General features: G+C 36.9%; 1 protein-coding gene across 1 annotated transcript in view; it reads left to right on the forward strand.

Annotated features, from left to right (window-relative positions):
- The window catches only part of ARHGAP29 (Rho GTPase activating protein 29), a 55709-nt gene that overhangs the window by 29449 nt on the left and 11144 nt on the right, over positions 1 to 15116 (forward strand). The window contains exons 3-12 of the mRNA XM_082484108.1: positions 5052 to 5148; positions 5511 to 5583; positions 9289 to 9349; positions 9835 to 9972; positions 10268 to 10332; positions 10826 to 10936; positions 11067 to 11147; positions 11465 to 11653; positions 11895 to 12032; positions 13346 to 13536. Of these exons, the coding sequence (XP_082340234.1) occupies positions 5052 to 5148; positions 5511 to 5583; positions 9289 to 9349; positions 9835 to 9972; positions 10268 to 10332; positions 10826 to 10936; positions 11067 to 11147; positions 11465 to 11653; positions 11895 to 12032; positions 13346 to 13536 (1144 nt within the window). The remainder of the gene's footprint in view (positions 1 to 5051; positions 5149 to 5510; positions 5584 to 9288; positions 9350 to 9834; positions 9973 to 10267; positions 10333 to 10825; positions 10937 to 11066; positions 11148 to 11464; positions 11654 to 11894; positions 12033 to 13345; positions 13537 to 15116) is intronic.

The following is a 15116-nucleotide window of genomic DNA, read 5'->3' on the forward strand; positions in this document are numbered from 1 at the left end:
TGTCGTTGGAGGACAGAACTATAAAAAGATGTGGAAGCACTCTGTATCTGTAGTCAGATTTATGACTAGGAAGAAGATGAACCTGGCATGGAAAATTTCTGATGTTTATTTAGGAGAGGATGAAATAGAAACAAGCTGGGATTTACATGTGATTTCCCCCCTTCCCCCCCCCCCCCCTTCAGAAATAGAAGCATAACTGGTTTATGTTCTAGAAAGACCTTTCTGAATCTTTGCATAATGCCCAGGCTTCAAATCTAGTTTGTATTTGGAACTTTAAATAGGGGCAAATAGTTATTTTAACAAATGATTGCCTTTGCTCTTAATAAAATCAGTTACAGTAACTTTGGAACCTGTGACTCAGTGACTCTGGTTTGTGAAGTATTCTCGTAAGCATGACAAGTTGCACTGTGATTTAAACGTAATGTCCAGTGTAGACAGACACACCACCCCTCCCCCTTTAAAGTACTGCAGGTGGGAATATTTTTGAACGCTAGCAAAAATTAGAGTGCTTATGCCCCTCCTTCAAGCCTCTCAGCTGTTTCTCAGGACCTTCAGTGGGAGTGAGATGAATGTGCTTGTAGTTCTGCTTTGGATGTCTAATGTTTTTTCCTTTTGGACAGAATGAAGGAAAAACTAGCTGTAGCATGTATCTTCATCTTGCTACAGAGAATGATGTTTGGCAGAACATATAATGTCAGACTTACAATTTTAGACTGAGGTTGCTGAAAAATATAGGGGGGGAAATGGATTTCTCTGGTTATATTTTGGACATGACATAGTTCACTGGGCCCCTTTGCTTGTATTTTACTACTTATGCATGCCTATTCGAGTGCTTCATGAAGAGTGTCTTTTAAATGATATCTTGCTTGATCTGGAAGAATTGAGACTTATTGAAGCATCTTGCCTGGAACCTGTTTAGACTACTATTTCTGGAAGTTACTTCCCAGTCTGGCACACTATCATACTCATGGTTGTTATTTTCCCACTCAGTCACTTTAAATAGTTGATGGCCCCAGAATACATGGTTCTCCTGATCCCATGCTGAATTCAAGTTTGTGCTGTTCTTTTGCTCTAAATTGCACCTTTTGTCTTAACTGAATCACTTGAATGCAAATTCCTTGTAAAGCTGAAAATTGCACTTGTCTTGTAGAAATTCCCTTTTTAGGTTTGGGGATTTTTTCCTAATGGTTCTGCATCAAAGTTAAATATCTCTAGTAAGATGAAGTCACTTCAATTTTGTTGGTGTATATGCGATGGAAATTCGGAGCAAAATTTATTATGGAAGGAGTAGGAAACAATTCCTCAAACTTGACTTGTTGGCATCCAGCTAAAGTTGGGGAGGCTGACAGACTTGGTAGTAAGTACAGGCTGGTGAAATTACATGGCACAGAGAACTAAACGTAGAACAGTGGAGCCCAGACAGCCTGCTGATCCTCCCTAGCTGTGAGATCCCGAGAATACTCTCCTGCCTCTTTCTAGTCTGCATACTACTGCTCTCTACTCAAGTTCCTCCCCCGCATTTTTTTACATGTATTTTTAAAGATGAGAGGTAATAACAAGAAGCATTACAAGTCTTTGTTTTGGAGGAGGGAGTGTTTTTTGGTCTTGATTCATTGTTGTGTTTTTGTTTGGTTGGGTGGTGTTTTTGTTTTTGAAATAGTTCTGAGAGGTGCTTGAAAAAATTGTTGGGCATTTAAGGACAGAAAAGTGGTTACAAAGGTATTCGGTTCCACCAAGTCAACCATTTGCTTAGTACTTAAAAGTCATCTAGTAAAGTATGGATTGAACGTGTTCCTGTCTAAGGAAACTGGCGGTGGTATTAACGATATCTGTCTATTAGGTGTGAAGAAAATTGACCTGCAAAGAGTAAATTCTGCAAGCTGGTGTAGTTGAGCCTTGTCCAGGCTCTGCAGAGAGCTGGCAAGGTGGCTTTGCTGCTGCCAGTCCTGCACATGTCTATGGGGAGCAGGAAGGAGGAAGCAAGCGATCTCCTGCAGACTCCTGCATGGCCATGTGCCCTGGGTTTCCTGGGCTGGGTTGTCTTGATTGGACTGGAAGGGAGCAAGAGAGCATCACGGAAGCTTGTGTGCTGTGCTGTGGTTGCTGTGAGTTGTCTAACCATCATCTTTAAAAGCCCTGGTTGCACTTTGGTCTTGAGAGCTGACAGCCTCTTCTTTGTGATTTCAGCAGCATTGCTCAAATGTCCTCAGGTGCTGCTTCAGCTTCTGGGATTCTGGCTTCCAAAACTTCCATGGCTATTGCTGGTTCCCCAGTCTGTTCAGTGCTTGATTCATAAAGCTTTTAATGGCATTAGCCAAGAGTTGAAACTTTTTGTAGTCTTGCAGCATTTTCATGAGGCTGCCAAACCCACCTCAGTTTGAAGAAAGCTTTGCAAATATAGATAAATCCACTTTAATGCAAGCTAGGCTTGCATTTCAGGTACTGGGTTCTGGACTTCAGTATATTGCTATCATAAATTTTTTTTTAAAGTTCATTATGTGCCATCTGAAGTCTTACTTAAAAGCCTTGTTAAGTCGCATACTTGCTTTGAAATCTGTAGAACTATAGATAGATAGCTGTCATTTCCAGACATGGAAAGATTACTTTAGTTCATTGTTGTCAGTAGCTATTGTGTGCAGTCAGGATGTCCTGGGGAAAGAGCGTGCATGGCTTAAAATTGATGTTAAGTACACGAGCATTCCAGAGGTAGTAAGCTAGAAGAAAGCTGTTCGTATTCCACTGAATTACGAAGAGCTTGGACTAACCATTTTTTTGGGAGAAGTGGTAATTCAGAAGAATTTGAGAGTGGTTATTCCATTTGTTGATGGATCCTGAAAAGAAAGGATTTCTCTGGTATATAAAATGTAAAGCTTAACAAAAGTCTTCCTGGAACAGGAAGGCAGAGTGAAACAGACGGCATTTCTTTAGGCAGAAGCTATCTATATTAATGTCTTATTAGCACAGTGAAAGAAGGGCTCTTTTTCTGAAGACACTGCAGCTAATGGATATCTGAATGTTTCAGTGGTAAGTGCTTTGAATGCATAGACAGTTTTTGTTGGTTCCTTTTGAAACAGTTTGCATTTTGTGCCGGCACTCAAATGATTTTTCCAGTCATTAGTGGCTGGTAGTCAATAGATCTCGTAGTAACTGATGTTGCTTAATGATTTGGAATGCAAAATAGAGATTTATAAGCAGTGGTATCTCTGGAAAGCCAAGGTTTCCAACTAACCTGAATTAAAAAAAATTAAGAAATCCACTGGTATTTACAAAGTTTGTTGTTTTTTTTTTTTTTTTTTAAAATCATCTGCTGACCTTTATTGAGTCTCATTTCAAACAAAGGTGCCCAGAGGCATTTTTTGATGTAATTACGAAACGTAGAAAAACGAAGAGATAGGAGAAGCCTGAATTTAGCAGTGAACTGTGGCAACAGAGACTGTTAATATTTTTGTAATACATGGAATTTTGGGTTTTTGCTGTAGGCTTATTACAACACATTCTTCCAGATCTGCAAGTAATTGTGAAAATAGCCCATGAGGAATACATATTTTCTGTAATAGCTTTGTATAGAAATAATTGTTATAAAAATGTTGATCAGGCCTGTTGGCATGCTGTGTAAAAAGGAATGGATTCAACCATGTTAATTTACTGGTTAAAAACTTTTCCTTTCATAAAGGAAGTCTAATGGGGGAGCAGATTACTGTACTTTCTTTGTTTGTTACCCATTAGTGTTTAGGCACCTGGCAGGAAGTTTGAATAGTTTTTAAGATTAAAGTCTGTTACTTTAATTTGCTAAGAAAATGTGTATAGAACGGGCAACACTTTAATGTGATTTAATTCTTGCTACTTCTGTAAGTCATTGCAGTCCATTATTTCCATATTTATACTTGAAATGTAAGGAGGATACATAGATTAACATTGTCACAGGTCTTGCTAAAAGTGATGAATAGGGGTGAATAGCTGTATGTGTGTCATTGTGGTATCTCTGAAACCGAGTATAAGTGTAACTTAGGCATCTAGTTAATTAACACTATTGCATTGCTTAAACTTTTAAAAAATAAATACTAATGTGAAATTGTCACTTCTCACAATGTAAAATTGGGAAGGCTTTCATCCAGAGGACTCTGCTTTGGCTCAAAGGAGTGTATATGACTTCTCTACAAGAAATTTCCCAGTCACTAATGACTAAGGAGTTAAGTTGGAAACACACAAAAATTATTGTGCTTTTTGTCTTTTCCATTCTCCCTCCTCCCCCTTGTCCAGTAGTTGTTAATAGAAACTCTGGATGGATCATTCTTGTCTCATTATTCCAGTTTGTCATAGAAGCATGTTAAAGGCCCACTGTTGAGTGGCTTAATACTTGTCTTGATCACCAGGTTAAACCATCTAGTTTGTCCAGGAACACTTGCTTTCCTATTTCGGAACAGTGATACTTGTGCTGAGTTTCTTCCTGACTTTTAACAGGCAAAACTTGAGGGGCTTTTGCCAGACTGTGGAGCTCATAATTAAAGGGTTTTGCAATGGACACTACCTTGTGATAGCTTTCTGTATTCAAGCCAGAAATTCTGTGTTCTGGATACATACAAAGGGTTGCATATGAGGGGTGGGGTGTGCCCCCATAAACTGCTGCTCCTGCTTTGAATTCTGAAATTTTTACCCAGAAATAAACCGTTTCTCAAATATTTAACTGCATTTGTGAGCTGCTTCATGACGTTGCTGCTGCTGTGATTTGACTCTTGCTGGTAAATGACTGTTTCTCTCTTCCCCTCACATTACCATCATGTTCCCACACAAAGCTGCTGCTTAAGTGGGAAGATATAGGAAGTGAAAGAGTAATCTGATTTCATTGTGGGAAGCATCTGGATTGTGTTAATTTCTTTCCTTTAGTGTTTACTTTCTTACTAATCTTTTAAAACTGTTTTTTCAATTGTTCAGAAAAGTATAGTGTTGCATGTTCTGCAGGAGACTTTGTGTATAAAATTTGTCTTTAGGCCTAGTAAGCTTGCTTGATTGACCCTACCTCTCACCCTTTGGTTTTCATTTTTTTTCCTAAGCGGTGAACTTCAAAGAAGTTAACGAAGAAAACAAGAGAGAACTCTTCAGTGAAATATTTTCTTCCATTGAAACATTGGCATTCACCTTTGGAAACGTGTAAGTTGGAATTCAGATGGAGTTTTTAAGGAGCTCAGTGGAGCTGAATGAAATTAAGACTAAACAACAATAAAAACTTTTGTTTTCTTTTGGACAAATATGAGCTGATTAAACTAATTTAAATGAACCACATCCGGAACAGTTTTATGGTTTTGTTTGGGTGTTTGTGGATTATTTTTTTTCTTAACAAGGAAGACAATGATGGCGTAGAAATTGCAGGGAGTATAAGACTTCTTCTAAAAATTGTTTGTAGAATTTTTAAACGATATTAGAAATACAATCTGAATTTTTGTGCTCAGTGATATGAAGTTGCTTGGTGAGGTAAAGTAATGAAGTAACGCAATTCTTTGTTTTTCTGGCAGTGTTTCAGACTTCCTTATGGGAGATGTAGACAATGGCTCGTCATTGGGACTTCCTGTATCTCGGAGAAGTCGGGTAGGCTAAACGCATTTTCTTGGACTGTGGAATGATATCTTTTAAAGGAGACTAATTTCCACTGAAACTCTGTGCATCACGGGGCTGGGACCCTTGGAGTTTTCTGAGTGCTAGAACAAGATTAAACCACTGAAAAAAAAAAATGTGTTCAAGGTTTCAGATACTTGAAGGTATTCTCAGTTCTAACTGCATTGGATAAGTGGAAAGAACGAAGTACTTTAAAGTAAGATACTTGAATGATTTGCATGCTGGAGTAGTTAGAGTAGACCTGTTAGACCTACAAGCTAAAGGCTTAACAAACACTTTTTGGCTTTTAAAGACATTCATTATAAAATAAACTTTTCTTCTTCCAGAGCCCAGTTTGTGCTGTAGCTGTTTCAACAACAGTTCACTAGGAGAACTGAAATAGCACTGTCAACTTATAGGTAGTCAAAGAAAAACATTAGTGTTTTAAACTCCCCTTTAAACACTTTGAAGGTGAGATTTAAAAATGCTCAGTACCAAATTCTGTTCTGAATTTTTGTATATCTAGAAATAGACTTTCAAGTAAATCAAGTCAAATTAAAAGTTACACACAAGGAAGATACAGTTGATAATTGGTGTGTATGTCAGGCTAAGTTGTAGCAAGGTTAAAATTTTTTGCTATGTTTGATACAAACATGTGAGAATGATGGATGATCACAGAAGTTCTACTTCTGTAGCTGCTACAAAACTCATCTTTGCAAACAACGTGGAGGGAAAGGAGGCTACTCAGCGAACTGGTTCCAGCAGACTTGGATTCAGAGGATTAGGTTGCTGATAAAAAGTATGAAATAAAATAGAACAGAAGTCAACATCTCATGTAACTGAAATCAGATTATATGAACAACTACTCTTTCAGCTAATCAGTTCACCAGCAGAAGGAAGGTGCTGAATTTGCCAACATTTTAATCTTGTAATGGCTTTGCAATGCAAAAATTTATTCCTGTGGCCTATATCGTAATGTGAAGTGAATGCTTGGCTAGAAGATCGCTTCTCTGAATGTGGGGATGAGGGAGGACCAAGGGGAAATTAGAATATAGCAAAATGAAGAAGGAGTTCTATTCTAGATACTCCAGAAATCACCAGCATATATTTAAAAGCCCTTTTTTGTAGTGTCATTTACTTTTCCTAATGTGGAAGGGAACAGTTATAAATGTTGGAGCAGGCAGGATAACATGGTTCAATTTCTTGGAAATCTGTCTTAAGTGCATTTCCATTCAGACAAATAAATATACGCTTAACAGATGAAGCATTTCACTTTGATTTTCAAGTCAGAGAGCAATTTGGAGGCCAACTAGGAGTTGAGTATTAGGAGTTAAATGCAAAATATTTTAGTAGCTGTATTAACTTTCATTCCTATAGATGTGTACATTCAGTAGTTGAACATAGCAACTAGCTGTGTCTTAAAAATATTGGAGCATAAAATTTTGGTAGAATTTAACTTGTAAATGCTTTGAGGGTTAATTAAGGAGAGAGATTTTAATTGTCTGGTAGGTTAGGGACCTCCCTAACTAAGCTGTTGAGGATTGCTCTAAGGCGGGGGGGGGGGGGGGGGAGAGGTGCTTTTGCTTCTCTTGACTGCAGGGGAGTCTACATTCTTTAGTTCAGGCGTTTGACTTGGAAGCTTGAGTTAAATGATATTTATACCCCCTCTTAGCAAAGGCAATTGTTCTCATTTTAGCCCTTGTAGTTCAACCAGAAGTACAAGGTAGGAGCAAAGATATTTCTTAATTAAAAACAGAAGAGCTTTAGAATACATTGGAGGAAACAAGATGGGCATGTCTGTCCTTTCATTAGTCAACAAGCTATTTGAATGCTATTCAATGTTATGTAGATCTGAGAGAATAGTAGAGGAGAAGGATAAAATTTTCAAAATGTGTGCAGAGATGCCTCTGTCAGGATGATAGCTCTTGGGTAGTGAGTAAAAAAGGCAGAAGAGACTGGTTAAAGTTGAGAAGTTAAATCTATCTAGAAGTCAAGCTTTATTTCTGCTAGGCTTACTGGGATGAGTCATTGGATGCTTGAGGGGGCAAGCTGGGGTCAAGTTCTGATAAGAAGTTGTAGGACATAAGTAAAAGTAGTTGTCCGTGTGCTCGATTTTAAAACATGGTATTACATATTTGCAGTGGGGTGAATGTGGATGGATGAATGAGCATTGATTAACTTCCCTAACTAGACTGTGTGCCTGGATTACCAGAAAGGAGTGAACAGTTCTCAGGACTGAAATGATTTAGGTCTTATAGAATGGGGAATAATTTTTAGAACCAGAACTTGTAAGTACCTCCTGAGTTAATGTAGAGAATGAGGTTTTTTTCTCATTTATTCTGCCCTAACTGTATGCCACTTTAAAATCTACTTGAAGAAAGTAATACTTTATACCCAAATTAGAACTAAATCTAGGAATGTTCAGGCTTTATGTGCAACCAAATATTGATCCATCGCTAAACTCAGACTTTTTTTTTAACCATTTGGTTGATAGACAGCTTTAGATGGATTTCCCACCTGTTCTGAAAAAGCCCTTCCATTTTACTGAAGCTCTGTTTTATTAGACAACAATTGTACTAGTATTCCATTTTCTTAGGAATGGAGCTGTTCTTTAGACTGTAGTTTGATTCTGTTCAATGTAATTGATTAATACCTTGCATGTTTTGGTATATGAAAAGCTGCTTTTGCTGTGAAGTAAACAATGATGATTGAAGAATTTTTGTGTCATGGATGATCAGTTTCCGTTTACATCCAAAAAACAAACAAAAAAAACTACTTGCATCATCCTTGCTGTGTTACAGTTTAGCTTTAAGTCTGAAAATAAAACAGCACCAAAGTCTAAAATGGGAACAAGCTATTCTTATGAAGCTACTTTGCAGATATTTCTCAGCCTTTGTCTTCTGCCTGTGCTCTGCTTCCAAGATTTCAAGAGTAGTTTATTCACTTAAAATTATGCAGGGTTGTGTTATTTTTTTTTTTTGTTTGTGTTGTTTTGTTTTGTTTTTTTAAAGGGATGGTGGTTACTAGGTAAATTTTTTGTTCATTTAAATTTGTTCGGTGGCTTGGTTTATGGCGCAATGCTACAAATAGTTCAACTTGTACAATTAAAGGAGATAGCATCATGCAGCATGAGGACAAAGGTAGGGATGAAATCTTGTGCTAAGTTCCTTTTATTATTGGATTAAACTCTGTCAGGTTGTACTGCTTGTCAGGGCTTCATTAGCAAGTGTTACTGGTCAGCTGTTGTGCCTATAGTACACACCAGCAAGTAATTTAGAAGAAATCATAACTTTATTCCCTTCGGGAAGAAATACAGTATTCTAATGGCTTGTAGAATGGTGTCTGTTATATGCCATTAGGTCTCTATGAAATGCTTCTTAAAAGATAGGTAGGGATCTAAGAAAAGCTGGAGGTCACTTAGATATCAGCCTAATTTGTTAAACAATTCACTCTTTCATCACAGCCTTTCAAAATTGTTGATTTAAAGGTATATAATTATTCCTTCCTATTTATTATGTCTCAGTCGACAGCTATGGGAGCTTAGAAGGCATTGTGCCTTAGATGAGAAGGAGTTACAGCACAGTTTGTTGCTTTATCTGCAATAAAAGAAAGGAGCAGATGATACCATTTATTTTGTGAGCATGTCAGTTCCAGTGAGAGCTTTTCTTTGCTAACTTAATGTTTTTTCTTATACACCAGTCTTTTGAGAATCTTTCTGTGGAGTCTGGGGGTTCACTGCATGAAAGGGATGATATTCAAGGTAGGTCATTAAATTAACATTAATAAACACCATTCTGTATCTGTGTTTTCATCTTCTGTAATGTTATAATTAAGTTGCTTGGTCACTTTTTGTACACATACTGTCATTGAAACTTCACTTAAAAAAAAAAAAGTGTTATTGCAGAGTTTTTATGCTTTTGTGAATAACCAACCTGGGTTGCTTTTGGGAGGAGGGGGGAAGAACCAAGGCCTGAAGCACTTCTTTATGTCATCATATGGTTGGTGTTTTGTTAGGTTACTTTCTTTAAGAAAGTTATGCTGACCATATGACTGCTCCAGATAAAATACTATGACCTTTTAATTTGTTCTAAAACCTCTGTCAGTCCTGTTTAGAGTCAACTAGCATTAAAGACCAACTCAAGATCAGAGCTGCTTAAGCATTCACAGTTGGCTAATACTGGCTTTGCTCTCAGTGTGTGGTCATGTCTAAAATTCACTTCTTTGTGTTCAATGCTTTATTTTCAGGACATCTTCGAGCAGAGGAGGTTGATAGCATGCTCCTAAGAAATGACAGCGGAATTGAATCGGCTCTGTCCTATGCTAAAGCGTGGTCAAAATATACCAAGGATGTAGTCGCATGGGTAGAAAAAAAGCTTAGCTTGGGTGAGTGGCTCTTTCTGGCATTTAATCAGCTTTGTCATGATGAAATTAAATCTGTTGTCAGGCCTCTCTGTTCTGCAGACTGTCAATAATGTGATTTCTAAATTAGTAGCTGTTCCACTGAAGTGGACAGAACTATCGCACATTTCCTATAATTAAAAGGCCTGTAACAAAATGAAGGTGGTCCCCTCTGTAGCCTATCTGTTAGAGGAAGAGCGTAAAAAACATTTAGAATGTGTAGCAACTGCTAGTCTAAACAGTAACTGATTTTTTTTTTTTTTTTTTTTTTTTTTAACAGAAGTGGAATGTGCTAAAAACTTAGCAAAAATGGCTGAAACTGCTAAAGCTGTTGTTGGACACCAGGTGAGTGTATCTTAGGGGCTTTATTTTAACGTCTTAAATATGTATTGGATGCCTTGCCCCAAAAGTGAAACTTTGGGGATGTTGAGGAATGGATTTTTAAGTTGATAAAGAATTGATTTATACTGTAAGTCACTGGTTAAAAAATCTGCTCTATTTTGTCTTCCCATCTCCTGGGGAAATTTGGATATGTAAATTAATTTTTGTTGAAAATACAGAGTAGCCTTATAGTTTTCACAATGTGCTTTTTTGTCTAATATCTTGTATGTTTTGTGACTTGGACTTGTAGACTTCTCTTTCAGTGTTTTCCTAGGAAAATGGAACGTAGCTGAGAAATTAGTCGCTTTCTACATTCATACATAACTCTGATTTCCACACACACATAAATACTTCACTAAATTTAGTTGACAATATAGTTCAATTATATAGACATTTAGAATGTCAGTATACCTCTACCTTACCTAGAATATTAATGTTTTGTTGTGTGTAATTTTAGGATTATATGCCATTCCAATCAATATTCATTAATGCTTTTCAAAATGATATTGAGAACAATCAACTTTGGCAACAAACAGCTGCTGCTCTCCAGTCTAACAAATTTGTGCAGGTAAGATCAAAGCAAAAGACCAAGATATTGTTTAGATTTTTAAAAAATTTTGTAACAGAACAGATTATTCAAAAGAACAAACTTGTAGCTTATTATCCTTTTATGTACTTTATTAATGTTTCCTATCTAGCCTCTTCTTGGAAGGAGAAATGAGTTGGATAGACAAAGGAAAGATATCAAGGAGCTTTGGCAGCGAGAACAGAAAAAAATGGTTGGTATTTCTTTCATATCTAGCTCTTCAGTCTAAAATTCTTCAGAAAGACGAAACTTTCAAACTAGGCTGTTATGCACTGTCACAGTTTGGGCATTTAAATTCACATGTAGCATCTATAGGGCTTATTGGATGTAGTATGTAACTGCCACTTTCATGACATACTTGTATTTGTAACAGGTTATCTTGCTATGACTACATACTTTGAACTGCAGTGTACAGACCTATGCATAACAGACTCTTTAAACATCACATTAAATAATAGGAATATTAAAATCATTAATTCTTTTACTTTTCTCTTGTGTTGCATTCTGCAGCAAGAGCTGGAAGCTGCTTTGAGAAAAGCAAAGTTGCTATATACACAGCGTCAAGATGAGTATGAAAAGGCAAAATCCTGCACAGCTCGTGCTGAGGAGGAGCATCTTAGCTCAAGTGGAAGCTTTGTCAAAGATTTCAGCAAGCAACTGGAAAAAAAACGAAAGCTAGAAGAGGAAGCTCTTCAAAAAGTAAGAGGTTTTTGTTCCATGCTCTTAAAGATAAGCCCATGCTGGTTTTACTCATGCTTTCCCAATGGGAGTATTTGAGCAAGTGTTCTGTTTGTAATTTTTAATTTTAATTATGCTATGCTCTTTTGGGCTTTCATCCTAAATGGGAATCTACAATTGCAAGCGTCTTGTGGGTTTTTGTCCTTGCTTCTAGTATCAAGGCCTGTAGTCCATCAACCCTTTATACTTGTGTTTTCTCTAGGCTGAAGAGGCCAGTGAACACTACAAAGCAAGCATGGCGGAGGTTGAAGAAAAAAGAAATGATTTGGAAAGTTTTAAAAGTGATGTCTTAACACAGCTTCGGGAGCTTATTTACCAGTGTGATCTCACTCTTAAAGCTGTAAGCATGCTTTTTAGAATACGTTTGGCACAGATGTATAAAGATTCTTAAGACTTAGAGAAAGCCTCATCTATAGTGTAAACTGCTTAAAATACAAAGTTTTCAAAGGACAGAGGTCAATCCAGTAGAAAAAGAAGGAAAAATTTTAATATGTTTGTGGTGTTCTCTTTCTGTTAAGTGTTTAAAAAAGAAAAGAGGAGGGTGTTATACGCATCTGGAATGTTTTGGGTTTTTTTGAGTTGTTGCCTTGCAAGAATCCTGACTACTGAATTCTTGTAAAATGTCTCTAAGAATATTGATGGCCATAGTGTTACTTTGTTGCCTAACAGTACAGCTCCTATTCCCATTATTTTCATTAGTGCATTAGCAAAGATGTTTGGCTCAAGCACAGAATGGACATTAACACGCTGCAGCTTGGAGCCTGCTAATCTTGATAACAGTCTCAATTACTACAGGATCCATTGCAACTTATTTAATGTATTAATTAATGCATGTAAATAAGCAAAGGATTGTCAAAAAAGTATACATACACAGGTGTGGTTTTTCTTTTTTTAAAAAAAAAAGCTTTAAGAGCTCATTATGGCAATAGATCTGTACTTCTTTTAGATTAGACAAAGGTAACATAATGCTGGAGTGGGGAGGGAAAATAAAAAAAACAAACAACCCGCACACACACAAAGCAACTGAAAAACCAACCCATGAGACCAGTAGAAAGATTATACTTGAACTGACAAGTGTGTCTATCTAACTTGCAAACTACGTTGCAACCCTAAAGCTGAAGAAGCAGCCATACAGTGTCTCCTTTCCTGGTCTTTACCTTGTGATAAAATATTTTAAAGTTTTATTCAATTTAACAAAGAAAGCATTCAGTTGGGACAAAGAGTTTTGTCCGTTTCTTGTCCCAAGGTGATAGAGCTTATCTGGTCTTGGAACTCCAACTGCTTCATCATTGGAGTGGTGACTAACATTCCCTCCAGAGTGTGCAAATTGTCTTTTTGGTAGCAACAAACCTTTCTGTTTGTCTTGAACCCAAAGTGAGAAGCCATTGGAATTGCCTTTACTACCTGGAGGATTCAGTAACCCAGAGAGAAGAGGAATACTAGTATCTATACTACAGAGAAATTTTTTGCAGTTGACTTTCAGGAATCTTGTACAAAGTCCATCCCTACAAATGTTACTGTTTCCTAGATTTTTTTTCTAGTCTTATTGTTTTAATAATTTTCTTTTGGGATATTAATTTGGGTTGAGCAAAGTACAAGTTAAATATCTGTTAAACGATCTACAAATACTGAAAACTTTTTGTCTCCTAACAGGCAACAGTTAACCTGTTCCAACTGCAGCACGCTCAGGTTGTATCTCTTCCAGTTAACTGCCAGTCCCTCTGTGAGAGTGCCAAACTCTATGACCCTGGTCAGCAGTATTCAGAATTTGTGAAAAGTTTGCCAAAGGAAGGTGTTCCTATTGAATCAGGTTCTTTTGAAACCCAGAGTTCCCAGGTTGATGGGTAAGTCCCAAACTACAGGTGGCACTTGCTTGGTTTAGAATTAAATGCTAGGCACGCATGTTTAACAGTAAACCAACTTTTTTTGAGGAATAAAATGAATCCTAGTGTTTTACCATGTTTTATCATTCTCTATTTCTTGACTTCTCTTTTGGTAGATTATATAATGTTGACATTAAAACCTGACTTTAAATTCCAAAGGAGAATGTCATTTTATGTAATAAGGCTTGCTAAAACATTGACAATTGTTATGCAAGAATTGACTTGTTACTATTTTAACATAGATACTGGTTAATATGAAAAATGTAAATTTTGAACTCTGTAGTGTGGTGTGGCAGTATTTGATAATCAGTTTAGAAAGCCTAAGGAGGTAGTTTCCTGTTCTGCAGGCCTTGCTGCTACAGTACTTTCTTTCATATTGTTTACGTTTGGCAACTTTTTTGGCAGGAAGTGTTGCTTGATTTCTGTCTCATGCTACATAACTAAAAAAAGCTTAGATTCCACATGTCCCTGTGTTACACTTTATTTTTTCCCAACCTATGTGAAACGGCAGTTTTTACTTCCACACTAGTTGCATCTTTAATAGATTAACAGTAAAGACTACAAAACAAAAAGGCAGCTCCTCATGTCAGTGTGCCAAATGCTTTTCCACCTTTAACTTGTTATAAAATAGTCATCTTGGCACTAAAGCACCAGAATATCCATTCCAATCCATGTGTTTCACAGTTCTACAGGAAAGTGTCGTCATCATCTTTCAAAAGGAAACTAAATACAAAAAAGCTAAGGCTTGAGTCAGACTTCTGCCAACAAAAGCCAGGAAATTCAAAGTTAAATCTGAGATTCTTAGTTCTTGTCTGTAAATTTCCTGCCTTTTAAGACTGATTTAGGCTGTACTCATAAACTTTGACTTAGGGGGATTTAACTGTGCAGCTCCCTGAGAAACTGATAAGCATGAAATTTCAAACTCTTTGTACGCTGTCCCAGCTATTTACTGCTTAAGATTTATAGGAGTGTAGTTTTTCTCCTCCCTTCTCCCCACCTTTTGTTTTCTTTGACATGGCCTTGTGATTCTTGTGTACTTGAAGTGATCATTTTTATTGTTTAGGTCTGCATTTATTTAAGGGACAGCAGCTTAGAGAAATGCAAGTTTTAATGTTTTTAAGTCTTTATTTACTTCAGCTGGATAGGGTAGAACCGATTAAGGAACAGCTTCCTGACTGCTAGACATGGCTAGCAGAACATTTTTTCCACAGGGTGCTTCAGCATTTTACATTAATTACTGTTAAGAGTTTTCTGTCCTTACCTTGAGAGCAGATTTTCACAATGGACTGGCTATAAGCTCTATGGTAGTGTCAACATATTTTCTGTGCTTTTAAAAAAGCACAGCATATTAATGCCTATATGTTTATAGGTGAACGGTCCTGGTGGCTGGGCAAAGAATCTTTCGGAGGAAAGCATAAAAGTAGGATGCAATATCCTCTGAATTATTCTAGTCTTTAGATGAACAGATTTGTGGGTTGATTTTGGTTTTTTTTCAAAGTGTGCAAAATTACAGTTATAATACCTTGCAGAGATGTGGAAAA

This window comes from Vanellus vanellus, assembly GCF_965231255.1.
Source record: "Vanellus vanellus genome assembly, chromosome: 5".
NCBI classification, from domain to species: Eukaryota; Metazoa; Chordata; class Aves; order Charadriiformes; family Charadriidae; genus Vanellus; species Vanellus vanellus.